Source organism: Aspergillus nidulans, chromosome VII, assembly GCF_000011425.1.
Source record: "Aspergillus nidulans FGSC A4 chromosome VII".
NCBI classification, from domain to species: domain Eukaryota; kingdom Fungi; phylum Ascomycota; class Eurotiomycetes; order Eurotiales; family Aspergillaceae; genus Aspergillus; species Aspergillus nidulans.
The window spans coordinates 2,592,190-2,616,422 of record NC_066263.1 but is presented as its reverse complement, the minus strand read 5'-3'; the positions used below and the strand labels follow the sequence as shown (position 1 = coordinate 2,616,422).

Sequence of the window (24,233 nt, the reverse complement as noted above, 5' to 3'; positions counted from 1 at the left end):
ACTGCAGACCCTTCCGGAAAATATATCCTGGCTCAGTTTACTGTGCTTAAGCTACCCAGATAAGATCTGAGATGTCCCTGGATCGGCTACAAGGTCTGGGGGTCTCCGACCAAGCGGTAGTAGAGGGAGGTGCAAGAGTAGGACAGCATCAGTTGATGCGGGAATCAGAACTGATAGTCTTCAAATTTTTTTGCCTAGGTCTAAGTCTTGCATCCCGCTTCTCGCTTCCTGCGTGGTTGCATCTGGCTGCTACTTCCACCTACCATGGAGCATTGCTACCGTCATATTGGTGCCTTGAGTTCTCCCAACCCGGAAGATGGATCCTAGTAAACTGTCCGTTCAGACCGCGCGATGGTCCAAGGATAATATCTAGCGAAAGGCGCGCGCCCTCATCGGCAGTCAGGTCGGCCGCGTCGCCGCCGCCGAGTTCAGTCTTCAGCCACTGCATCAACATCAGTATCCAAGAATTAAGACAGAAGAAGAGAGGAGACAGGCTACATACGCCTGGGCTGAGCGCAAAGATGGTAAATCCCTCCTTCTCGTAGTCGAGAGCATACTGCACCGTCAGGGCGTTCATGGCAGCCTTGGAGACTTTGTAGGCTGGCGTGGGCAGCCCATGGGATGCACGGGCCAGCGTTATGGAGGCAAGAGTGGTAGATCTGTATTGCGTTTAGCACAGAAGAAAGAAGAAGACGCTGTCGGCCTTATAGAAACTAGAGGTTCACCTACATGTTGACGACCTTCTTCTGGACCCCCTTTTGCAGCAATGGAATGAACGCTCGAGTTACCCAGTGTACACCCAAGACATTGACAGAGAAGATCTGCTCGAGATTGTCCCTGGTGAAGAAGGTCAGAAAATCTGTCACAGCAGGTTTTCACTAACTGTCCCTTTGTGACGCGCAGTCAGGCTCTACTCACAACGTCTTCACTCCGTCAGGTGTGTAATCGCAGACTCCGGCATTGTTGATCAGGACGTCGAGTCCCTTGCCACCCAGCCTGTCTTCCACTTCAGTAGCTGCCTGTTTGATAGATGTCTCGTTGGTGACTTCAAGCTTGATGACGATGACCCGGCCTGCAGACTGCTTGGCCAGCTCCTCCAACTCGGGAGACTGGGATCGAGCCGTCGCAAAAACGATGCTGACTTCCGAGACAGGCAGAGCAGAGAGCCTTTGGACGAAGGCAAGGCCAAGGCCTCTGGAAGCGCCGGTGACAAGAAAAGAAGACATGGTAAGAGGAAATCAGTAGTGCGCAGTGAGGAAGACAATGAATGGGAAGAAGTAGATACTGTGAGCGAAGAGCAAGCGCAACCCCAATAACCTGCAGCGAGAGCGAGCGCCTTCAAAAGCACTTAGAGCTAGACGGGCCCTACGCACTTATTGACTTAAGGAAGGTCCGGACATAAGAAACGGATCAAGGCTTAAAGCCATACAAGCCATGTGGATCCTAACTACTCCAACCAGCGGTGATTACAAGAACTCACCTTCATTAGTAATAAGACAGCTGACAAATGCAGGATATAGCCCTATGAACATTCAGCAGAAGGCCCGTGGCTCTGGATGAACCGTTGGTGTCTGCGCCAGATCGTATCTCACCTGTAGTGCCGCGGGCGCTGACGGGGAGGTTCAAGAAGTGACTGGAGTTGCAATGATTCATTTTCGAACTACGGTAGTTAATGCCGTGCTTACTGACGACAGAATGACAGTGAGGGCTCAATACTGACTATGGAGTATAACATCGACGACCTTTTGAGGCTGAGATATATGGTAAAACGACGTATAGTAGAAAGTCGCCAACCCATCGCTCGCAATATCGCAATTGATTTTGACGAGCTAATTGAGCCAGTCCGACGCGTCTCGAAAGCAAATGGATTGTTGATAAAGCGAGACAGGTCCTGTTCAGAACGCAGCCAGATGACTTTCAGTGGTACCCTGTTGTTGCAGGGCCTTTTTCCAGCGTAATTCATCTATTCGCTTGACATTATTTATATAATAGAAAAATGACAAAGAAAACCTGAAGAAAAGTAATAATATTGAAAGTACTTAGAAAGGGATATTAAATGATAATAATAATACAATAAATAAGAAGAGAAAAGAGCAAAAGAGAGGAAAAAAAAAGGTTGACTGGCCGCTGTCAATGAGGCACACTGAATTAGGATTACACTGTTTCATGTTAATCCCATTATGTCCGCAGACTAGTCGACACTGCAGCAGTAAGCTTTGCTCTTGAAAACATACAGGCTCTTCGGCCACTTGCTCAATCTATTGTCCTTGACGCTTTTCCCTCAAGGTTTATCCGCTTTTTGCAAATAAATGGATGTCCCGTCATCGGCCGCATTGTGGTAGGCATGGCACGGCATATGGCCGATGAAGGGCAAATAATCATATTTTTCTGCTAGAATACATCAAATACATACGACCATAGGGTGTGGAAAACAGGGCTTCCCGTCCGCTCAGCCGTACTTAAGCCACACGCCGGTAGGTTAGTAGTATGGTGGGTGACCACATGCGAATCCCTACTGTTGTATGTTTTTCTTTTTGGCACCACTACCAACGCGATATGTTGAACGAGCCCTATGTTGCTGCTTTCAGAGGTGATAGACACTAAGCCAAAGGTGAGTGCGAATGAGATGGGTGAGAACAAGGTGAGGAAATCACCCACTTGAGCGAGTGGTGTGAGAAGGCTGAGAACTGACTTTAGCCCACTACACTTGTTCTCGGTATTTATTATGTCTATTATAATTGTGAGGGCTCCTTCGATTTCTGGCCATGTTTCTCAACCACACGTTATTCACTTTCACCTTTAATCTTGTTACACTTTCTCCCAGGTATACACGTGACGTGATGGCCTTGTTAAAAAATCCAAGATATACGAAAGTTGAACTACTGTAGTAGTTTGTGAACCACGCATATTTATAGAAGATTATTATTGAAACCTATTAAGCCAAGAGAATATTGTTAGTTGCAAGAAAAGGTCCCTGTTACTAGACTTGTTAAACCACGGGTTGGGGCAGGTTTTAGGGCTTAGCCAAGCCGCCCGCTGGGCTCTGGTCGGTCAAATTATCGAAACCGCGACAGATTGTTCAAAGGTCCAACTCAGCCAGATTCTTAGCAATTGGGACCGGTTTACAAGTCGATTTACCGACTTGCAAGCAAGCTCCACTTGGGGGCTGTATCGATACTCCCTCCGCCCCCTGGCCTGACACCGGAGTTTCTTGCGGAGGAAAGTAAGTCAGAGGCCCAGGATGTTAGTATAGAAGGCGCTCGCAGCACCTGTAGTGCCAGCTTTGATCAGTTCCATTCATCGTATCAACATGTTGACTGCCTTTCTTTTCGTTGCCGGGGCCCTCGTTGCCTGTGTCCGCCCTCAGCAATTCGACCCGTCGGCATATGCTGCAGAGGACGTCATCGAGCGGGACTTTGCCATCATCGGCGGAGGAGCAGCAGGAACCTATGCAGCAATCAGTCTCGCTGATCAGAACAAGACCTTCACCGTGGTTGAGATGACGGGCCGACTTGGTGGGCACACCAGGACTTTCCGCGACGAGGCCACGGGGGCCAGCATCGACATTGGCGTGCAGCTCCACGAAAATATCCCCATCGTCCGTGACTTTTTCAAGCGATTAAACTCGCCTCTGGCAGCTTTCAAGCCAACGGATTTTGGAAACCCCAAATACTACGACTTTACCAAAAAAGTGGCCCTTCCCAACCACACCCGTCCGACCATCGAGAGTGACTATGTGGCCGTGCTCAACAAGTATCCTTTCCTCGACGATCTAAATAACCTTCCGGACAATGTGCCTGAAGAGCTGCTTCTTACCTGGCCCGACTTTGCCGAGAAGCAAAATCTCTCCGCTGCATCAACTGAAGCAGGTCTGTTATGGCCAGCGACCCCTGGCAATCCTCTGGACACCACCGCGCTAGCCATCTTCAATGACGGCAATCACATTGAGTTGGCGGAGTACGCCGGGGCAGCAGTTCGCAGTGCCGCTCACTACAACTCCCAGATTTACGACAACGCCCTGGCCGAGTTGAAAGAGCATGTCTTGCTGAAATCCTCCATCATTGCTGCCCAGCGTGGATCCTCCCGCAAGGACGGCGTGCGACTCATCGCTGAAACTCCCTCTGGCAGGAAGCTCATCAAAGCAAAGCAGCTCATCATTGCTATGCCACCAGTTCTGGACAACGTCAAGTACTTTGCTCTCGACCAGCAAGAACATTCCATTTTGAGCAAGCTCTCTGGCAAGCACTACTACGCGGGCGTTGTGAACAATACCGGGCTCGAGGCGGGAGTTGCTTACACCAACGTTGGCCAAAACACACCATATCACGTCGCCAGTCTTCCTGGAGTGGTGGAAATTGCTGGTTCAGCTTCTCCTGGGTACTTTTTCTATTGGTATAACTCGGTCGACCCCCAGACGCAGGCGGAGATTGAGGAGGCCACTCGATGCACCATCAAGTGGCTGCAGAGTGAGAGCGGTACCGAGGCCGTGGAGCCAACGTTTCAAGATTTTGCGGATTACTCACCGTTCCATTTGAGTCCCTCTACTAGCGACGTTGCGGACGGTTGGTATGGCAAAATGAAGGGCCTTCAGGGCCACAGAAACACTTGGTATATCAGCTCGCTGTTTGTTGTTGGCTCGACTCAGGTCTGGAACAACACTCGCAACATACTTCCGGAAATTATTGACGCTGCTCGGTCTTGAAGTATCTACACTTTTTAAAATGGTTAGATTATACATGGGTTTCCAGCCTTTGCCTTGAGATATTCTGTCAACCATATGTGGTAGCTATTTATGTATAGAACTTTCCTATTTGGCTAATAGAACTGCAAGCTAATAATTATATGAGATTCTGCTATTTCCATGGTTCAAAGTTAGGTCTATTCTAACTGCTGTATCAGACTAGGATGCTTATTATTTCTTATGTATTTGAACTGCTGTATAGAGCTAGGTTGGAAGAACCAGACCTTCATTCTTTTATATTTATGACAGCTGGGGCTGGTAATTACGTCTAGCCTGATTCTCCGTAGTAATTCATCCAGTACATAATAATTTGTACAGTAAATTTCAGGCTAGCTGCCATGGCCTTCCCGCATATATTAGACCTGCTTCAGGGTTCGATAGCCTCGAAGATCAATTCAACTGCGCACAGCTTTGGCATGAGGCGTTCAACATGTAAGGTTTGCCGAGCAGTCTAACCCCTGGGAACAACCTCGCCCTCTACTCAGACGTATAATTCTCGGCAATGGTCTTCATCGGAGATGTCTTGACTCCTGGATCTATGCTTAGCGGTGTCGCAAATATTATTGTGGCCCGGCAGTCCATTGCTCACATTTGGTGCTACAAGTCAAGGCAGGCATCGCGGATGAAACCATCAGGGTTGTCATCGATAGCGGTAGGAATGGACTAGAGGCAGCTGAGCAGCTCGCTAGAAAGGCCGCCCATGATGAAATGTTATTAGAGGTGTCTTTATAATACACTTATATCTTGTTGGCCATCGACATCCCGCCCTGTCTGCTCACATTCCTGCTGCTTTCAAAGGGCTGAGAATCTTGTCAGGGCGACGGATACAGCATTCACTCACAGCCACTCTCTATAGCATGGCATCTTCTCATTAACGTAGCGGAGAAACAAAAAGAACTTTTGCAGCTGGAAGCTCTCGAGACAGAATACCAACTCTTTCAAACACAGAACCCGAGCCCAACACCGTTGTGCCAGATCTTGTTGCCGGGGTAGACCAGAACCGGTTCTCGTGGAGCCATATCTGTCTACATTTTCCCGACATTCGGTAACTTAACAGCAGAACCACACTTTAAGGAATTAATGAAACATTATCACTTTAATAAGATCTAAACAAGCGTTTTCTGTGAATTGGTCTTTTGTTGCACCCTTTCTATCTTGATATACAAAACAAAAGAGCAGGACAACAACTACGCCTAAACTCGGCAAGTGCAACACCTGCAAAACACTCCTCGGTAGCCCTGCAAGACATCCTTTCCTTGACCATTGACCTGGCTCTCGACAGTACCGGAAAAGCCAAACCCAATGGAGATGGGACAGTTGACAACGTAGTCACCAGTGACGCAGCCAGATCCTAAAGCTGGCGCGGCATACCTGACTCAGGATAATCGTAGCAGCGGGAAACGACGAATCCATCCCCCATGGAAGGATAATAATCTCAACATTGTCAGCGCTCAGTAGATATGGTACACAGGCACTTTTGCGAAGATGACACCCGATGAGGGAGAAGGTCATGGAGATCAGCATAAATGTCGACGCGCGGAAGTTGTTTAGAATTAGACCCATGGCGTCCGCAGCAATAGCCCGCTTATGCAATGGGCGTCCTTTGTATGGTACGGTAGAAGTAAAGAAGTCGGGGCCGCTATACACAGAATACAATTAAGACAAGACCATGGGCACCAGACATAGCCGCCTACGAAGAACAGTTTGTGCTCAAAGACGTCGTCGAAGCGGCTACCGATGAGGATGAAGGCGCCCACAGTGAGAGTATCTAGGGGGAATCAGCTCAGCCTGTCAGGCTGGTTGTTGATGTCAAAGGAGCGTCTAATGATGTGTTGAGGGACGATGCTGAGACAAGACCGGCTTGAGTAAGAAACTGCGAGGAGCAGATACTGACGACAACGAGGACCTTGCTGGCTTTCGCTGGGAGGGACTTGGGACGTTCGACGTTGGAATCATCTTCACTGTACTGACGGCCTACAGTTTTCACGCAATTCACGCAATTCACGAATTCACGAATTCACGATCTTCACTCATCTTTACTCACCTTCACTCGAGGCTTCAGGTTAGCTGGGTAGCAGGTTATGATGGTTGCCAGAGGGCATTTTCACTGTGAATTGATGTTTACTGACAGTCACGGGCCTGGGAGCGAGCCCCTGTAGACTCGTAGAAAAGGTAGGGATAGGGTTTGAGAACGGAGTATGTATGATCGTGAGGCTGTGCTCGAGTCAAATCTGTCCACCCGAGTCACCATTAGACCCACTCGACCGTCTGACACTGGAGGAATCGGTGGGAAGATGCTCCGTGTGTTTGTTTCATTTAAGAACTTAACGCCGCTCGGATGGATATGGAGCCGCTATTGCGGAGTTACGATGTTGAGCACGGCTATGGCGGGGTTTCAGGCTGCAGTGCCGCCGCTGCAGCGAGATCATAAGCCGGAATCAATATAAATTTATCATGATCCAGCTGCATTCGAGTCTTGATTCCTTCATCCAACCCAGATCAATCACACACATCACTCAAGCAAAATGTCATTCGCTAAGGATCAACCCGCCAGCTTCACCAATGCCATTGAGAGAGTCGCCATTGTCGGTGTACGTAAACACCTCCCCCTCCCTCCCCAAGTACGTTACAGGATGAGACTAACAGCTACTAGGCCGGAGGTACTGTTGGCTCTGTCATCGCTGGCGCGCTCCTGAAAACTGGAAAACACACTGTGACTGCCCTCACGCGCAAAGACAGCACCAACACACTCCCCGAGGGCGTCGTTGTCGCCCCCATCGACTACAACGATGAGGCCTCCATTGTCGATGCCCTCAGGGGCCAACAGTTCTTTATTATTACTGTTGCCCCCACTGCACCCCGCGACACTCACAGCAAGCTTGTCCAGGCAGCCGCCAAGGCAGGGGTGCCGTACATCATGCCCAATGGATACGGCGGCGACATTGAGCATGTTAAGTTCGGCCAGGATGTCATGCTCGGACCCGTAGCCCAGGCCAATCGAGATGAGATCGACAAGCTGGGCATGAAGTGGATCACCGTATGCTGTGGGTTCTGGTACGATTACAGCTTAGCGGGCAGGCCGGCGCGTTTCGGGTTCGACTTTGACAAGAAAGAATTGACGATCTACGGCGATGGAAACACCAAGACTTCGGTCTCGACCTTAGCCCAGGTCGGGCGCGCTGTTGCGACTGTGCTCAGCCTTAAAGTGCTTCCAGACGGCGAAAACGACAAGAGCCTGACACTCTCGAGCTGGTTCAACAAACCCGTCTACCTCCAGAGTTTTGTTATCAGCCAGAACGAGATGTTTGAGAGTGTAAAGCGCGTGACTGGTACAGCGGACGCCAACTGGACGATCACCAAGGAGGATGTCCACGAGCGATACGCAGACGGTCTGAAGATGGTCAAGACTGGCAACATGGCTGGGTTTGCTAAGCTGCTCTACGCGCGAGCGTTCTTCCCGGAAGATGCCGGCAACCACTCTGACAAGGCTCAGAACAAGCTGCTGGGCTTGCCAGAGGAGAACCTGGACGAGGCTACCCAAGTCGGCATCGGTATGGTCAAGGCGCTGCAGAGCCGCGCGGAGCGCATGGCTTCATAGAGATGTACATTCTTAGATTTGAATCGTTGAATTAAAATCGTTGAAAACAAAACTGGCCCCGTTATTGAATCCTGGTGACAAAGCATAGAACGGTCCATATTAGCTTAATAAATTAGGTCTGACCTAATACGGGATTCAACTTGGTACAGTATTATCTTTCCGAAGCCGAGATCCACTGGGCGAATATAAGCCTCCTTGGCCGCGGGTGGCGCCACCATATTGGTGTGGTCAGTGGTGTGGTTACAGGTCAACCGAGGAGACTTCTTACTAATCAAACATAACGTACCGCCTCTCAATCAGTAAACATTACCAGTGATATAATCAGATTTATTATTGTTGTTACTACGCATTCGATTTTAATCTTCCATTCACCCGTCGGTCATAGAGGATCAACATCTCTTTTGCCGTCATAAAAAACCTCATAATAGCTCTAAATCTCTATCAGACTGTAGTTATGATATAAGACCACAATTCAATGATTCCGTTGCAGACACTGGTCACATGACCGAATTCGGCCCTACTGAACCACCTCGGTATTTCGCAGTATGGAAATGTCATGTGATGCTCATCCTGTACACCAGGTGTAGTCTCAGCCCTCAGCGGGGTCTCAGCTCGAGACGGCTGGCGGCTTACGCCACGTGATATCGTGGCTTGGTCGCGATCTCCATCCCCAGCGGATCTGGCGCCTCTTGTACCGTATCGAGAGATCAAAAAGAGATCTATTGTCAACGAGATTAACCGTCAATCGTCATATGGCGCCCGATCTTAGTAGGCTCTTAGTAGGCTATGTTCATGTAGTTGATACAGTTTCCTTCTGCCTTTTCCCCTTTTAACGTACATGTGTATCCACACCACATGTCAAAGCTCGTTAGGCTATACTACGATTGACCCGATGATTTATAGTACAGTGGGGAGTGTAGAGATATTTACTCCTTGTACGGTATGTGTTATACACAGCACTGCCTTCGATAAGGGATCGACCGGGAGAATATACGACTAGCCGAAACGACGTCAACTACCAGATTAGTCTGAGTCATATTCTCAGGTTGACAGGTTGACAGGATTACATGGGTTCCCACGGCGCGTAAATTGTATATAATAGGTTACAAGAAGTATTAGTAATTATATAGATAGTAGGATAAGAGAATCACATCCCTGCATCTCTCCACCGTACTAATAAAATCCCCTGGGCCAACCGAGTACACAGACTTTGTTGGAGTTGGCATTGTTCGAGTTGGCAGTACAAGGAATAGACCAATGGCAAAAATACCTCAGTTACAACTCAGACCATTATAAGGGGCCAAAAATATACGATGAGTATGCATGCGGGATGGATTAGACAAAGGGGCCAAAATAGAGTAAGCCATAAGTGGTAAGACAGTGAGACACTTTGCAGAACCAATAATAAAGCAGACTATAGCCCGCCATAGTTAGCCAAGGCAGAGACTCAGAAGCTAAGTCAGACTAAGCTTCACTATAGTAGCACAGCCGACTCTACTGGACCTGCTTCTAGGGCGCAGTACAGTAGGATGACAGAAGTTTGAGTTGCCCTAGTTCTATGATCCCAAAAAAATACTTCAAGCCCTAACTACAGACCCTTGAGCGAGAAACACCACGATCCTTCAGTGCCTGTCTTGTAATTAATACAGCATAATACATTTTTTCGAACGTGTTTCGCCCAGGCATCGAAGTACAGTTTCACTAGGTTGCAGCGCCAGTATACCGGTCGCAATGGCAGTGCTTGGTTTCCACACGCGGCGATCTCGCTGAAGGGGACTGCATTACTGCGCGTATTTTCACCACCTGGACTATCACCAGCGAGTACTGAGTTCCGACTCACACTCATCCTGGGAATACTGTACCCTCTCATTAGCTAGCAAGAGTATATGGGTTACCTTACCATAAGGGCGCTGGCACATGTGAAACCCCTGTCAAAATGGGGCACCACACGGTAGGTATGCCGCACCGTAAGCCAGACCAATGGAAAGATTGGCCTAACGATTTATACATTCCTTCAATGTTAGTCACTAAGATACCAGAATAATATCCCTGCACCTCTCCACCGTACTAACAAAATTACCAGTCAGCTGAAGTAGTTCATAGCACATGGTGATGGGCAGAAGAGCCAGCGATGGTCCCATCTTGTCCTTCAGACGATAAAATGGTCCATTTGGACTGTACTTACATCCACATATTGCAGCTTAATCCATACTACGATACCTTAGATCTACCCTGGTCAATATAATCCAGATTCTCCCTGTCGTAGAAGAAGAAGACCGATTGCATACTCTCCAGACCGATTCAAGCAGCCATGTCGGGCCAACAGCGACAACAGCCTGGTATTGCAGTAGGCCTCATAGCCCATTCAGCGACTGTATCCCGCGCGTTTGATACTGACAAACTGGCCGCAGTGCGAAGAATGTCGACGACGAAGAATCCGCTGCGATAGGATTCGACCTCAATGTACAGCATGTGCTACATCCGGCGTGGAATGCATAGTGCGAGACAGCTGCCCGCCTCGAGGGCCCAGGAAAGGGTATCTCAAGACGCTGCAGAAAAGAATAGAGGAGCTCGAGAGCCAGCTAGAAAACCAGGGGACGCCTCCAGCACCCATCTGCCAGACCGTGGACAACGACAGCAGCACAGACAACAATGAAAACAATACCACAACGCCCGAAACAACAGATATCCTGCAGTGGCCGGTAGCACCGATAGAATTCCCATTCCCCACGATGGAACCGTGGGGATGTTGCGACGGTCCGTACAAGAGCTCGCTCCTTCAATTGCCGCCAGTGGACAGTGTACCAGAGTTGGTCCAAATTCCAATGGAATCTGGTCTCTTCATCTCTCCAATAATGCACAATGACCTGTACGTCTTACCCTCGTTTGACAACAGTGCTAATATAGCGTAGAGATCAGCTGTTTTTCGACCGGGCGTATGCGTTTGCGCCAATCATCCATACTCACCGCTACCGATCATGGTCCAAACAACCAAACTTGAGCAAACAGAGGACATGCCTGCAGTACGCTATGTGGACGTTAGCCTCATCACTCTCCAGCCAGTTCCATGTTGAAGGTTGCAAGTTATATGCGAAAACGAGGCAGCTTCTGGGCGAACTCGACGGAGATGAGCCCTGCCACCAAATCTCTTTGGAACAAGCCCAGGCGTGGGCCTTGCTTTCGATCTACGAGCTAACCTGTCAGGACTTCGACCGAGGGATGATGTCCGCCGGCAGAGCTTTTCGCTTGATTCAAATGATGAGACTATACGAGCTCGACATGCCTCGAACACCTCAAACCATGCAGCTAGACCAGTATCAAAGGGAATTCACTCCGGCCCAGAACGACTGGATTGATATCGAAACGAAGAGACGCACCTTTTGGTTTGCATATCTAATTGACCGCTTCACGAGTATGGTGGATGGGCTACATATGTTCTTTGACGAGCGGCTGGTCAGTCTTGAGTCCTTTGTGAGAGGGAAGGAACAGATACTTACTCGATCTAGATACGAACACGCCTGCCAGCTCCTGAGGTAAACTTTGTAAACAATCGCCCGATGGACATGAGTTTCCTCGCCGACGTGGTCCCAGATGTCGGCGTCGAGTGGCCACACAATAACTTCTCGCCCTTTGCGGAGTGTGTCATCGGGGCCACAATGTGCGGACGGGTCCTCCAGCATAAGCAGAACGCCCCGACCAGGCCTTGCGAAGAGTTCTGCAGTCGACATCGAACTCTTAATGCACTGCTGGCGCAGCGGATTAAGATGCTGCGGATTCACGCATCACTGGAGTACCCAGACCCCATCATCGCCTTTGTTGCCCTGGCGGCACAGATTGATGTGCTTATGCTCTACGACCTGATTGAAACCAAGCCACTAGGGACTGGTGTGGAAGGAACGCAGCTTGTTCAAGCTCTCCATGCAGAGCACCAACAACAGGCCTTAGATGCTGTGACCGATATCTCTCTGCTGGTGGCCGTACTTGGCCAACACTTCAAGGTGCGCCAATCAAGTGTGATAAAAGTGTAAGCTGATTGCTAAGACTAGCAGATGCATCCTTTGACCCCCATCCTGCTCCTTCTGGGCGCCCGATTCTCACAATCCCACCCCGAGCTTAACGATGCCTATATCAAGCTTATGCCCAGCATCTTAACAACGTTGCAAGCATCGACGGGCCTCAACAAGCTTGCGCAGAACTTCCTTCAGCTCTTAAAGCCCCAGGGCGACACGTGGTGTGGTTTTACTTAATACCTAGATATGATACGTATAGATAGATATAGACATTCACGAAGGCATGATCGCGACTTAGCTTGGAAGGTGTTTTGAAGTCATGGAGTTTGGTGATAGCAGCTACTTGATCCCTGTTTAGATTTGGATACAGAATAGCAATCAGAGCCGTTTGGAGTTCATTGTCCATCAATTAGGGGCAATTCATAGGCCCCTGATGTTGTTGTTGTTGTTGGTGGTGGTGGTGGTGGTGGTGGTGGTGGCTGACAGCTTTGTGACACTGACCGCGTGGCAGGCGTGCATTAGCCTCTGATCTAAAGTCTGTCAATATCAGGTCCTCAGAAGCCGAAAATCAGGGCTAGGAGCCGTTATTTTCTGTATTGAGTCATAGAGCCCAGAATAACCTCGTGCTCCAGTACTCGGGCAGCGCTGAATTATGTTATACAAGGGATTTCACGGACCTCACGTCAGCGTGAAGGGATGGTGCTAGTTTAAACCCTTTACACTTCGTTTCCTGCAAATTAACGGAAAGGTGAGGATCTTTGCCTAGTCAGGATTGGACAATTATCAGCCCGGAGTGTAGCTGTTGAAAAGGAGGCCTATTTTGCAAGAGGTCTAGCGGTCTATATAAATATAACTATATACAAGGATAGCAACAAAGCACTATCGTCAATCGTCAATTACAGTTTGAATCAGAGGGTAGGGTTCTCGACTAAGCCTGGAAATGCCTGCTCTTCTCCGCCACCAACCCAGCCAACGCAGCCAGACTGGCCGTCTGTAGGATATTGAAGATGGAAATATCCGCCGCCGCCTGCAATGCAAGCATATTCCTCAGCTCTACCGCAATCAGCGAGTCGACCCCATAGTGGGCCGGCGGCTTGCTGAGATCGATCTCCGCTATGGGCGTCATAAAAATGTCCGCAAGCTTCTCTGCAATAGCCGCTCCGATGAGCCTCGCTCCCTCTTGCGGGTCGTTGGTATCTGCGAGCTGCGTGGCGAGCGAGGCACTGGTGCTTTCGCCGTCCTGTCGTGCCGAGACCTTAGTGTGAGGTCGCAGCGTTGCATAGCGCGCATCACGGCCGAGCTGAGAGCGGCCATTGGGGTCCCAATGAGGACCCGGGGAGGATGTGAGACCGATGATTATCTGAGACCGGCCTAGTGGATGTAAAATCGCAGCGTTGAGGGCACGGAGAACAATACCCTCGTCAAGCATGGCGAATTCACCATCCTTGCGCAGGCGCTCGGCGACTCTGGGGTCTGTCGAAACGTAGCCAATGTCAGAAATGGGACCTAGGTCAATGGCTACACCGGGCAGGCCCTGAGATTGGCGCCATCGAGCCATAGCGTCTTCGTAGGAGCCACCGGCGGCATAGTTGCTTTGCGATGCAATACCTGCGACGCCCGAGACAGACGACAGCATGATGAAGAAGTCAAGAGAGTCCGGTTGCGAAAACTCGGTGTGCAGGTTCCAGGTGCCGTACAGCTTGGGACTCAGGCCACTGCGCCAGTCGTCGAGTGTCATCTGCTCGAAGATGGCGTCGCGCAGTAACATGGCGCCCTGGATGACGCCGCGCACTGGAGGAAAGCCGTCGTCTTCACAGGCCCTGAGAGCCACGGTTAGTGAGCTAGCGAGCGACACGTCGCAGCTCACGGGCTTGACTCGACAGCCCATATGACGTAGTTCGTTGATGAAGAATGCCCCATCACTATTCTTATTCTGGTCGAGATCGAGATTGCCAGCACTGCGAGAAAGCAGGATCAAGTGCTGTGCACCGTGAGCCACTAGCCAGTGTGCGACTGAACGCCCAATACCCCCAACACCTCCCACGATGAGGTACGATGCATCGGGTCGTAGTTGAGATTGAGTTGTTAAGCCCTTTGGTCGAGGGACCACGTAAACCTGTTCGTCCGATCCAGCTGAAAGAACAACTTTACCCATCTGGTCACCTGTCTGAACGAAGCGGAAAGCCGCCTGCACATCCTGCATGGGGTAAACGGTAACAGGGTAAACCGGCTTCAGCACCTGCTGTTCGACCAGGCTGGTGATCTCACCAAGCGTACGGTGCACATCTGGTCCTCGGCGCTGCAAGAGGGTTGGGACGTCCATTGATACGAAAGAGATGCCGCGAGAGAAAGACTCGAGTGCCATCAGGCTGTTTCTCTCAATGTCTGCCTTCCCGATATTCACCAGATAACCGAGAGGTGCAACTGTGCTGAGACTTTCTTGAAGTAGCGGACCAGAAAGTGAGCTGAGCACGAGGTCCACGCCGCGTCCCTTGGTAGCAGCCAAAATAGCCGGGGCAAAGGATGCGTCGCGGCTGCTAAAGATACGCTCAGAAGGGATGCCATATTCGCGCTCGAGAATGTCTTGCTTCTCAGGGGAGCCGACTGTAGCATAAATCTCTGTGACACCCAGGTGCTTGGCCAGCATGATTGCGGCCTGTCCGAAGGCCCCAGCTGCAGCATGAATGAGGACTGACTGCCCGGTTGTCAGGCTTGCACTCCTAACGAGACCAAAGTAAGCAACTGTAAAAGCTAGGGGAAGCGATGCAGCGCTGACAAAGTCCATGTCCTTTGGCATCTGGATGACCCCATGCCATGGCACGCAGACATTGCTGGCAAAAGATGCGCCGGCCGAAAGGGCCATGACACGGTCACCGACCCTGTAGCCCTTAGAGTAAGCTTCAGAACCAAGTCGCGCAATAATACCGGCACATTCGAAGCCCATGGCTTGATCCTTGAGCTGGCCCATAGCGGCCATAACATCGCGGGAGCAAGCCCCGTGAGCTCGAGGGGTGATCTCCATAAGTTCTGGCGGTAGGTCCGCATGGTTTGCCTCATTTTCAGCAAAGGCAAGCGTGCCTAGGTGTCCTGGAATGCCGACTTGCAACCGGAGTTGTCGGTCCTGGAAGAGGCGCTCTAAGGGAATGCTGCGCTCGTCGTGGTCACTCCAGCTCGGCGCAAGCGGGCAAGTGACCATATTGTTATATTTCTCGTCCTTATAGTAGCGGGGAATATGCAAGACACCGTTTCGCTCGGCGTACTCGAACTCGGCTGGACCTGTTCGAGTGCTGCCATGCCCAAACCCCTCTTCGAGCGCCTGCACAATGGCCGACACGGCGGGGTTTGCACCTGAGGACCATCCGGCTGCACCTGCGTCTGCATGAGCAGGGTCAAGGTCCAGGGAGATGAAGTAGCGGCTGATGTATTCGTTGCGCAGCACACGCAAGAAGCCTTGGTGCACAGCCCGTTCGGGAGCCTCGCGTTCAACAGTCCCACCAGTCGTGACCCAGAGCAGGCCACTGCACTGCGTGACCATTGCGCGGAGGCCTTCCATCTGCACTGCATCGAGGTCTGCCAGAATGGGCCGGTCAAGCTCGCCAATAAAAACACAAATCTTGTCCTTGTATGTGTTGCCGCTCGTCTTTTCCAAGACGAGGTGCGTCGTAGCTGTACCGGTCAAGGCCTGAATGCGCTGGCACAACTGATCGACAATGGGGGATGATGGGGGTGTCTTGATGCTGGAGACAACTGCAAAGCTGTCTTTAACCTTGCTCAGGTCAGCCTTCTGGTCCTTGGCAGGCACAGTGGACATGATGACGCTGTTGGTATGAATATCGCTCTCTGAGTCATATATCTCGAGGTCGAGACCACTGAAGCCTCCATCTTGAAGCACGGCGTCCCAGGAGGTAAGTGGATTCTTGTCCTGCAACCAGCCTGGACGTAAAGCAAAGACGAAATCCACATCAACCTGATTCTTAGTCGTCTCCACCAAAAGCAGCGTTCCCCCTGGCTTCAGCAGAGTACGTACATTTCCCAGCGCACTGGCTGGGTTTTTGATAGCGTGTAGAGCATGCAAGGATACAACAACGTCGTAGCTCTCTGGGATAAACTTCTTCTTGAATGGACTCTGCTCAATATCGAGTTGCTCGAACTGGAGCAAATCGGCCCAGTCAGCAAGCTGAGCACGCGCATTATCCAATAATTCCGATGATGGCTCAGTGATGTGCCAGCTGGCCACCAAGTTCGTGTCAAGGGTCTCCAGTATGCGACGTGTGGCGAGGGCGCCAGTACTACTCCCAATCTGGAGGACGCGAGCACCTGGGCTTTTGTGTGCAATTGTTTGTAGTAGAGCAGAGAGCTGTCTGAGGGATGATAACTGGCGCCTTGAGTTGGTGTTGTATTCATCCATTAAGCTTCTGACTTCTTCCACGCTGCGCTCACCACGAAGGATAGATGGGAGGAGGGGTCCGAGACGGCAGACCACCTTCTCATCAACGCTCTCCATGGACTGCTGAGGCTTTCCAGGCTCCTCGGTAGTTTTATTGACTAATCCACGTAGAAATGCGTAGTATTTGGCCAGATGTGGTTGTTCCTGAAGGCCGGCCACATCCCCCGGGGTCAGCTCTCGAAGGGCATCAGAGGCATAAGCAATGCACAAGCGCTGTAGGTCCCTGACCACATCTGCCTCTTGATCAGAGTTTGTAGACGCCAGATGCTTCTTAATCTGCTCGAAAGCCAGCGGGTTTCGAAATGAAAGGTCTGGTTCCCAGACAACCCTGCTGCACACCTCCGTCGAGGTGCTGGCTGAGCTGCCCCTTCCCAGAGCTGCCAGCTCGACGCCCTGAATCTTGAGCACTGTGGCATCCGTTTTGCCGTCGAATACTGTAATGTCGGCCCTTCCGCGTTGGGGGTCATCATTAAGTAGGGAAGTGTCGCACTGCAGCGTGTGGCCGATCTGGTGGCTGATGTTGCTGGATATCCACATCGCTCTGACAGACCGCGGGAGCTTGGGCTCTTCCTGTAGCGCTCCGACGCTGGGGAGGGCGGAATAAAAGGCCACAAATACAGCATCGAGCGTGATTGGGTGTAACAGGCTGTTCTGTGCTGCCACCTCCGGGTCTGTATCAGACGAAGCTTCGTGGCGGATCGTGATGTCGCATATGGATCGCGGTTCTCGGCCATCCTGGATGATTCGATTGGTGTTTTGAAAGAGCGGACCGTGATAGACGCTGTGTGCCCTGAGATTGGCAAACAAGTCCTGGGGGTTTGGCTGGCGGGTGTAAATCGACAATGGACGACGACGACGTTCAGTCTCCAGGACAGCTGACTCTTCTATACCAACCATGCCTGTAGCGTGCAGTGTCCACCGGTTCTCCAATGTGACTGACGAGACCTCAAAGCGCCACCAGCCTTGAGCCCCGATCTCACGCTCAGGCACAGACTGGAGTGTTGTTCGGATCTCCACGCCATCCGCGTTGTCTGGAATAACAAGGGCGAATAAGAAGTTGATGTCACGCAGGCGGAGTCCTGAGACTGACTTGTCTTGATCAGTCAATTGCCTAACTGCCTCGATTGCAAGGCAAATATAACCAGCGCCTGGGTACACAATACTGCCTTGGACCATATGATCGCGCAGCCATGGGGTTTCGGTGACACGCAATACCCTACGCCATACGGACGCGCTGGGGTCATTGCCAGCCACGGGCATGCCGAGTAGTTCGTGAGGAGGCTGGCCGCGCTCGCGAATGGCACGGTTGACTCTGGACTCTTGCCAGTGGCGCATAGTGTGATTCCAGGGATACGATGGAAGGTTGGTCAAGACCTGGGGGCCCTCGCCATCATATGCAGGCACGGGGAAGTTGATCTTGTCCATGGCAAGGGATTGTCCCTCACGGAACAGATTGATCGCGGCGGAGCGCATACTGTCTCCTGCGTGCTCGTCGCGTACGAGACATCCCCAGTATGGAAGCTCAATGCCTCCAAACTCGGACAGTGACAGGATCTCGCGGATTGGGCCTCCCAGGGCTGTATGAGGGCCGACCTCGAGAAGAACATCAACGCTCCTGCCTGTCGGGTCATCAGGATCCCCGAGAACCAGTTCAGTCAAGGCGTCAACGAACTCTACCGGCCGTATCAGACTACCGACCCAGTGATCGGGGCTGGCAATCTCCTTGATGTCGGTGATCCGCCCGCCAGTGACTGCGGATGAGAAAACAGCCTTGAGCTTCTGCTTGTCACCTTTAACTACACTCCGGTCCATTTCGATTCGAAGACGCTCCCGGTAGGTATCAGCGAAGGGGTCCATATGATGTGAGTGGTATGCCTGTTGGACTTTGAGACGACGAGCAAACACGCCGTCCTGCTTGCACAAGTCGGTAATTTCATCAATGGCGTCTTCATCACCAGAGATGGTGACACTCTGAGGGCTGTTGACGCATGCAACTACAGCTTTGCCCTCGGTCAACCTGTCGAGGTAAGGCTGCACCGTGCCAACACCCAACCCGATTGCCGCCATAGCGCCCTTGGCAGATCCCGGTGCGCGCTGTGTTCCGTCTGCTACAATGATGGCGCGGAAGTAGGCTATAGCTATGGCCTGATGATGGGTGAGAGCCCCCACAGCAAAAGCCGCTGAAATCTCACCTGATGAGTGGCTGGCGACTCCTGATGCTGTGATGCCCCAAGATTCGAGCAGACGGACTAGAGCAATCTGCAGCGCTACACAAATTGGAATGCTGATTTTTGTCTCATGGACCTTCGTTGTCTTCTTGTCACGCTGTAGCTCCTCGAGCAATGACCAGTCAGCGCCAAGGGCGTTCAGGTACGTCTCAGCCTCCTCAATGGACCGGCGGAAGACTGGGTACAAGGTCAGTAGCTCACGACCCATGGCATGCCACTGCGCACCCTGGCCGGTGAAGACCATGCCGATGCGTGGGCTCTCAGAAGCTCGACGGGTTGGCTTGAAACAAGGCGAGTCAAGGCCTTGAATCACAGAGTCAAGAGCCCCGCTATCAAGACGGACCTGGTGCGTTGCAACCCACTGGAAGAGGGTCCGACGCTCGCACAAGGTGTAGCTCAGATTCTGCAGCAGCTGTTTAGAGGCCTTGCGGTCAAGCGGCTTGTGTTTTTCCAGATAACCCTTGAGGTCAGAAACCATTTGCTGGCAACCTCGTTCGTCGCGTGCACTGAGGATGAGCACTTTGGCGTCCGAGACATCGTCCGAGGCATCTCCATTGCCTTTCAGACCTTTGCCATTGACGAGCTCAAAATCCAGATCTGGAGTTAAAGTCCAAGGGTCGGCGCTCTCCAAAATGACATGAGCATTGGTGCCGCCGTAGCCAAAGTTGTTGATTGACATGCGGCAAGGTCCATCAATTAGACTGTCAGGCCAATGCTCTATCGTCCTCACCACCTTGAGTCGCCACTCATTCAGCTTGAGCTTGGGGTTGGGCATTTCATAGTTGACAGTAGGCGGAATCAACCCCTTCTCGAGGCACAAGACACCTTTGATCACGGCAGCAAGACCGGAAACGGCCTCGGTATGGCCCACGTTGGTTTTTACGGAGCCAATACGCAGATAATGGTTCTTGTCATCCCGGCCTTCGCTGAAGATAGTGGCCATGGCTTGAGCTTCAATTGGGTCACCAGTGGGCGTCCCTGTGCCGTGGGCCTCGAAATATTGAGTGCCGCGAGGGTCAAGGCCAGCACGGCTGTAGCATTCCCGCATGAGATCTACCTGCGCTGCACCGGATGGCGTTGTAATGGTGTCCGTCTTGCCATCCTGGTTCACTGCTGTTTCACGGATCACTGCACGAATGGGGTCATTGGCAGCCAGCGCATCCGACAGTCGCTTAATGATGATGGTAGCCACACCCTCTCCACGGCCATACCCATTGGCACGGGAATCAAACGAGTATGACCGCCCGTCAGGCGACAGCATTCCCAGTGACCCGATGGCCTTGAAGGTGTCCGGATTCAGCATCACGTTGGCGCCAGTCACCACGGACATGTCGGCCTCACGGTTACGCAAGGTCTGGACCGCTTGGTGGAGAGCCACCAATGTCGTCGAACAGCCGGTTTCTAGAGTCATGCTGGCGCCCCGAAAGTCGAAAAAGTGTGAGATGCGATTGGATGACATGGGACTCCATGTGCCGACTACGTTGAATCGTGGCAGTCTATCTTCGTCTCGGATAATTCCTTCCTGGTAATCATGGGCGAAAACGCCAGCGAAGACGGACGTTTGAGACCCTAATACCCGGGACAGGGGCAGGCCGGCTGTCAATTAGTTAGTTGATGTCAATGTGACTCAGATAACGGAGAGCAGACCGTTTTCAAGCGCTTCATAAGCGGATTCGAGCTGCAGCCGGAACTGAGGGTCGACCACCTGGGCCATCTCCGCCGAATAGTTGAAGAACGCTGCGTCAAAGACTGCTACATCCTCGTCCAGAAAATGGCCCCCTTTGACATGCGTCTGGGCTTGTCAGCAAAAACCCTAGGTTGGTCATGGAGAGAGGGGCGTTACTGTGCTGGTTCTTTCATGGTTTGCGTGATAGACTCCTTTAAGGTTAAATCGTTCCTCTGGAATCTCACTCCAGCCGGTCTTGCCTGACGCCATAAGGTCCCAGAGCTTGTCTGGATTGCTGGCACCGCCGGAAAACTTGCAGCTCATGCCGATGATGGCAATCGGCTCACTGGCCCACTCGCTATCGGTGTCCATTTCGAAGGTAGAAGTAGAGTGGATGGTCTTCGAGGCTTGAATACTATTAGTTTATAAGTAGGGTAGGAGCAGTGAGCAGCAAAAGTATGGCAAAATAATCCGAAAACAAAAGTATCCTGTTAAGATAAAGATGTGTATATGGATACCTATATACGCCTTTACCGGCCCGTACGAAACAACTAATTCACCGAAGCCTATCAAAATCATCAGCTACTCTCTTACAGTAAGAGTGGTGCGGGCAATCCCTAATCCCTAATCCCTAGCCCTACAGACCTGCTTGGGAGCTGTGTCCGGGCTCAAAATAGTTACAAACTATCAACGGTACATTTTTTGTCCGACACGCGACAAACTTCAAGCGACATCTCACGTCAGGCTAAGACACGGAAAGGGGATCTTTTTCATGCATTTGTTTACTCCGTCTATATATCGAAGGGTTGTTGTGTCTTGTAGCTTCGATATCAGCCCACAAACCTGCCTTCATCCTTGACGTCAATCACCACACAGACTATTGTCTCTATAGACAATCATCTCTACAGCCAACATGGTTCGAAACGGAACCCCCCTCCCGGCTAAACTGGCGGGGCCCCCTCTCAGCGACCGCGAGGCCATCGCCGACGCCTGCTACCGCGCTTTCGCCTCCATCGACCATGCCAGCGAGGAGCTTCTCGAATCCAGTGCGACGCCCGACATCTACACCGACATCGCCTTCAAAGAGTGCGACGGCTACGAAGAGCTCAGGAACAAGGTGTGGATTAATGTTGCTGAGCACGTTGACACCGTCCATTATATCTCCAACGTCCGTGTTAGCATCGACACCGAAACCACTGCCCGGGTCACGTTCAACGCTCAGGCAGTGCACTGCATCGTGGGCAAGGGCTACGAGCCAGACTCGACCAAGTTCACCACTGGCGCGTTCTACGCCTGTGATGCTGTCAAAGTAGACGACCTTTGGAAGCTGAAGACGATGAGATCGACTCACATTTGGTCTACTGGCGATCGTTCCATCATGAAGCCCCCAAGCAGTGAATAGATAGGATTAGTCACTTGTTATGGTACTCGACAACTTCAGAATATTGACTTGTTTTTACCGGTGTCTCAATATCTTCTAGTCAGGGGGTTGTAGAGCAAAGTCTTGCGTCGTAGGAGGATCTACAAGTAGATTGCACCATCACGCCAGCGAAGAACCCGGAAACTTCGCACTCGAGAGTTTACAGGGCATAGAGTGGAAGAGTATCGGAGCGTAGATGCTGTGTCCTTCTCAGGAGGATCTGATCGGGCGAGTTAATGGCTTCGTAGAGTTCTCGCAACGAAGTACTGCAATAGAACGGTGGAAAGAATAATTCAAGTTCACAGACACAAGATTCAGAGACACAGAATCGATTCAACAATAAGTTATCAGAGTATGTACGTATTTACAGTGATTTTTGGTGACTCCTCGCCAACTCACGCAGTTCCGGCTGGAGAGGCGCTAGCACATCATAAGTCACCACGTTACCCCAGTTCTCCTCGAGCTTCTGCTTCATCCGCTGCGGATCACGACCTGTCGGTCCGTACCTCCAGTGGTACATCTGGCCCATCTGACGCGAGTGGTGGTGGATCCACCGGCCTCGCTCCAACCTTGCTCCAGTGTATGTCTGGAGGGCCTCTACCAAGGCCTCCTTCAACTTTTCACCGGCAAGGGCCTTCTGCTGCACCGACTCCAGGAGTGTACAGATAACAAGGGCGTCCTCAACGCCGGTGCAAGCCCCCACTCCCATATACGGGGTACTGGCGTGTGCAGCGTCGCCGACGACACAGGCTCGACCGCGGGCATATGTCGAAGGGGGGTTGTCTTCCAGATCAAAGATCCCCCACTTGACAACCTTCTCGGGATAAAGCTTCCAGATGTCAGCAATCTGCGGACTGAAACCCTGGAACACCTTTGCAATCTCGCTGCGGTCCACTTCGACCGTCATCCTATCGGGATTAGGAAACTCCGAGTCCTCGTAAGCGAAAGCGGCGATGTTGAGCACAGTCATGGACGCGACTGGATAGCAGAGCAGGTCTGCATTTGGCCCCAAATGGTTGCAGGCGTTCTTCGCAACCTTCTGGCCAAGGGCTTGGATACCCACATCGATGGGGACCATGGTCCGGTAGGTGACGGTGTGACTGAAGCCTGCCCGGCTCTCACCCGCTAGCATGATTTTCCTGGTGGCTGAATGAATGCCATCACAGCCGAGTAGAACATCAGCCTCAGCGGTGCTGCCGTCGTCAAAGTGGAGAATAACTTTGTCGTTGACGTCGTCGTAGTCCGCGAGCTGCTTCCCAAAGATCGTCGCTTCTTCAGGCAGCATGGCCGCCATCCCCTTGAGGAACTCCGATCGTACGCAGCCCCAAAAGCTGAGGTTGTTGGTGGGCGTCCGGAAAAGCAGTGACTTGGACTCATCTTCAGCTTCTTCATTTGTTCGAGGGTGGAAGCCGTCCCAGTAGGCGTTGCTCGTGCTGGCGTCAGATTTGCCGCTCATGCTGCCCAGGAGCTCGACGAGGGCTGGGTCGATCATCTCCATCCACTCTCGTGCTGCGCCAGTGAATGCAAACCCGGCACTAACCTCGTGCCAGGTCGGGGCTCGCTCGTAGATGATTGCGTTGATGCCCCGGCGACGCAAGCCGATTGCTGTCATGACGCCGATGATGCCGCCGCCGACAACGGCCACTTGAAGGGGTTGTGCAATGCTTCCCATGTTGGTAATAACGAGTTCGATTGATGAAGCGGATGTAGGGAGGAAGGGCAATGGGAATCACATATTAGATAGATCTATATATATCCATGTCCATGCATGTGGTGTGACCTGGAAGGCTGAGTCCGGACTTTGGATTCTCCTCTGGAGATGTGATTCCATCCCCTCCACGCGGAGTCCTGCATGCAATTTGAAATTTAATCCAAAATCCATGGGATATGCAGCAGGGCAGGGAGTGACACCGCATCAAGGTAGATCAGTGCCGTTTCCACGTGCTTGACAGGCTCGCCACCATATCGTCTGCCTTAAACGTTCACCCCCGGCCTAGCATGTTCAGCCTTCAGTATCTATGTGTTTAGGCTGATGCTAAGCCTGTTTGGGGTGTGTTCGCTGATATTTTGTCCCGGGTCGAGTGTCAGCTTCCTTCTGCGCGAAAGATATTGCGTAGATAAGC

General features: G+C 51.6%; 8 protein-coding genes across 8 annotated transcripts, besides 1 other annotated feature; 5 read left to right on the top strand and 3 right to left on the bottom strand.

Annotated features, from left to right (window-relative positions):
- Positions 1 to 24,233: part of a sequence feature (contig 1.32 1..435990(1)) that runs on past both edges of the window.
- Positions 260 to 1,226, bottom strand: ANIA_02039 (SDR family oxidoreductase; the record flags this gene model as incomplete). The annotated part of the gene is made up of 4 exons (XM_654551.1): positions 260 to 442; positions 503 to 659; positions 730 to 837; positions 919 to 1,226. The coding sequence occupies 4 exons, from the start codon at positions 1,224 to 1,226 to the stop codon at positions 260 to 262; spliced, it is 756 nt and encodes a 251-aa protein (XP_659643.1).
- On the top strand, positions 3,311 to 4,702 carry ANIA_02038 (uncharacterized protein; the record flags this gene model as incomplete). Its single annotated transcript, XM_654550.1, has 1 exon — positions 3,311 to 4,702. The coding sequence occupies one exon, from the start codon at positions 3,311 to 3,313 to the stop codon at positions 4,700 to 4,702; it is 1,392 nt and encodes a 463-aa protein (XP_659642.1).
- Positions 7,244 to 8,466, top strand: ANIA_02037 (protein cipA). Its single transcript, XM_654549.2, has 2 exons — positions 7,244 to 7,332; positions 7,395 to 8,466. The coding sequence occupies exons 1-2, from the start codon at positions 7,267 to 7,269 to the stop codon at positions 8,337 to 8,339; spliced, it is 1,011 nt and encodes a 336-aa protein (XP_659641.1). The 5' UTR covers positions 7,244 to 7,266; the 3' UTR covers positions 8,340 to 8,466.
- Positions 9,653 to 9,883, top strand: ANIA_11323 (uncharacterized protein; the record flags this gene model as incomplete). The annotated part of the gene is made up of 2 exons (XM_050612945.1): positions 9,653 to 9,697; positions 9,770 to 9,883. 2 exons carry the CDS (start codon positions 9,653 to 9,655, stop codon positions 9,881 to 9,883), a joined length of 159 nt encoding a protein of 52 aa, XP_050468796.1.
- Positions 10,651 to 12,586, top strand: ANIA_02036 (uncharacterized protein; the record flags this gene model as incomplete). Its single annotated transcript, XM_654548.1, has 5 exons — positions 10,651 to 10,686; positions 10,751 to 11,208; positions 11,252 to 11,792; positions 11,846 to 12,337; positions 12,389 to 12,586. The coding sequence occupies 5 exons, from the start codon at positions 10,651 to 10,653 to the stop codon at positions 12,584 to 12,586; spliced, it is 1,725 nt and encodes a 574-aa protein (XP_659640.1).
- Positions 13,278 to 21,062, bottom strand: ANIA_02035 (protein pkhB; the record flags this gene model as incomplete). The annotated part of the gene is made up of 4 exons (XM_654547.1): positions 13,278 to 19,201; positions 19,250 to 20,620; positions 20,672 to 20,816; positions 20,868 to 21,062. The coding sequence occupies 4 exons, from the start codon at positions 21,060 to 21,062 to the stop codon at positions 13,278 to 13,280; spliced, it is 7,635 nt and encodes a 2,544-aa protein (XP_659639.1).
- On the top strand, positions 21,604 to 22,092 carry ANIA_02034 (nuclear transport factor 2 family protein; the record flags this gene model as incomplete). Its single annotated transcript, XM_654546.1, has 1 exon — positions 21,604 to 22,092. The coding sequence occupies one exon, from the start codon at positions 21,604 to 21,606 to the stop codon at positions 22,090 to 22,092; it is 489 nt and encodes a 162-aa protein (XP_659638.1).
- Positions 22,475 to 23,782, bottom strand: ANIA_02033 (FAD-dependent oxidoreductase; the record flags this gene model as incomplete). The annotated part of the gene is made up of 1 exon (XM_654545.1): positions 22,475 to 23,782. The coding sequence occupies one exon, from the start codon at positions 23,780 to 23,782 to the stop codon at positions 22,475 to 22,477; it is 1,308 nt and encodes a 435-aa protein (XP_659637.1).

What these genes read in the sequence shown, in the direction of transcription:
- ANIA_02037 (XM_654549.2), top strand. Translation starts at nt 7,267, where the DNA reads ATGTCATTCGCTAAGGATCAACCCGCCAGCTTCACCAATGCCATTGAG. An exon ending in AGAGAGTCGCCATTGTCGGT is followed by an intron (nt 7,333 to 7,394) that starts GTACGTAAACAC and finishes AACAGCTACTAG; the next exon opens with GCCGGAGGTACTGTTGGCTC.